Source organism: Aplysia californica, unplaced genomic scaffold (assembly GCF_000002075.1).
Source record: "Aplysia californica isolate F4 #8 unplaced genomic scaffold, AplCal3.0 scaffold00047, whole genome shotgun sequence".
Lineage (NCBI taxonomy): Eukaryota > Metazoa > Mollusca > Gastropoda > Aplysiida > Aplysiidae > Aplysia > Aplysia californica.
The window spans coordinates 1,418,084-1,419,926 of NW_004797317.1; the positions used below are offsets into that span (position 1 = coordinate 1,418,084).

At 44.9% G+C, this 1,843-nt stretch overlaps 1 protein-coding gene across 2 annotated transcripts in view; it reads right to left on the reverse strand.

Annotated features, from left to right (window-relative positions):
- The window catches only part of LOC101863797 (isovaleryl-CoA dehydrogenase, mitochondrial), a 27,145-nt gene extending 25,302 nt beyond the window's left edge, over positions 1-1,843 (reverse strand). For both annotated transcript variants that reach the window (XM_005092507.2, XM_005092508.2), the window contains exon 1: positions 1,403-1,843. In XM_005092507.2, the coding sequence (XP_005092564.1) occupies positions 1,403-1,543 (141 nt within the window). In that variant the 5' untranslated portion in view covers positions 1,544-1,843. The remainder of the gene's footprint in view (positions 1-1,402) is intronic.

Consider the following 1,843-nt stretch of genomic DNA (forward strand, 5'->3'; position numbering starts at 1 on the left):
AGATATTGAGGCTACGGGCACAGTTACCGTGTATATATGCGACATTGAGACGACATTGAGACTACACGGTGAAAAATGAAAAATTAATGTCAACGTCAAGAAGGGAGCAAAGCAGTTACCGTGTACCTAGCTGAATCCCCCCCCTCCCCCACGAAACTAAATACCCGCTTACCGTGTTCGTAGATAATGAGAGGCGCCTGGTTGCCGGTTACCGTGTACGTAGATATTGAGGCTACGCGCCCGGTGGCTGTGTACGTAACATTGAGACTACACGCCCGGTTGCCGGTTACCGTGTACGTAGACACTGAGGCTACGTGCCCGGTTACCGTGTATGTAGACCCTGAGGCTACGTGCCCAGTTACCGTGTACGTAGACACTCCGTTGACAAAAATTGACTTTTTGTCAATTGCCACCGAGTGAAACGGTGTCAAGTCTGAAAACAACACTATCTTTAGCATTATACATGGTGTGTCTAATGGGTCAATTTGTCCTCAACTAATTTAATTGGACGACTAGTCTAGAGCTACGGTACAAACTTGGCATGTTTTCAATGAGACGTAGGCCTAGATCTAGGCCTAGGCTAGCCTTAGACACTTTGCTGTAGAACCAACAAAGGCAATTCTAGAAGTTGTAAGGTCACAACAAACGCAAACAAACTCAAGCAGAAATTCACGTTTTATCAGGGAACATAAATCGGAGGACGGGGGTCAGGAAAAGACACACACACACACTCACACACACACACTCACACACAAACACACACACACACAGAGGGACAGAGAGGCGAACACACAACACCGAGCACTCGAACACAATAAGCTAGATCTACCCACCAACGCAAAAGAGCTCCCAGGGAAGATTGAAGAATACCGGACCACTCGTACATCATTACGCGAGAATGTGGGGTAGGTGGGGCGGGTAGTTGGGGTGAATGAGGGGGAGGGGGGGTTCAGGGGGGTCTCCCCCCTGACAAAATTTTAATGAATAGATCTACCGGTCCGAGATTCTCCATTGAGAGATATTAAAAACGGGAAAATTATGAATTTCTAAGGTTGAGACATAGATCTAGGCAAAGTCAATCCGCTGGTCCGGTATTCTTCAATCTTACCGAGCTCCAATTTACTCGGTAGCAATTGACAAAAAGTCAATTTTTGTCAATTGCCATCGCGTCACTCGGTGGCAATTGACACTAGATCTAGATCTAATCTAGATCTAGATCTAGATCTCAGATCTAGAATCTAGACCTTCTAGATCTAGAATCTAGATCTAGATATCTAGATCTAGATCTAGATCTAGATCTAGATTCTAACCAATAATAAGACTGCCACATGATCACATTACATACATATAAAAAATATTCTAAACTACAGTTTAAAGCTCAACAAAAATTAGGCTAGCTTACCTGTTTCTGATCATCAGTGAGATTGTAGAGGGAATCATCGATGGGAAAGTATGATGAGCCGCATCTCTTAGGAATAGTTGAAACACACTGCCCGTTGATGACTGGCCGCAAAATGCGGCTGCAAGTTCTGAATAGTGCCATTGTTCAAGAAGATCAAATTGTCGAGTCCGCTGACTTGATTTGAACAGCACAACCGCTAAATTATAAGAGAGAGATTGAGAACACACTGTGGCCGTGATGTAACCTTATAATTTGCACACTGTAAATTACGCTGTAGGCTAAAGTTAGAAGCTGTTGTATGTTGTGTGTTGGCTAGCCTACCAAACCAGAGCCAGAGGGCCAGAGGGCACAGCGTTTTATGAGAAGTGAGAAGAGTGGCGTCCCCTGATCAAGCAACACGCCTGGTCGGTCACAAAGAATCGTCCTAGATCTAGGCTAGAG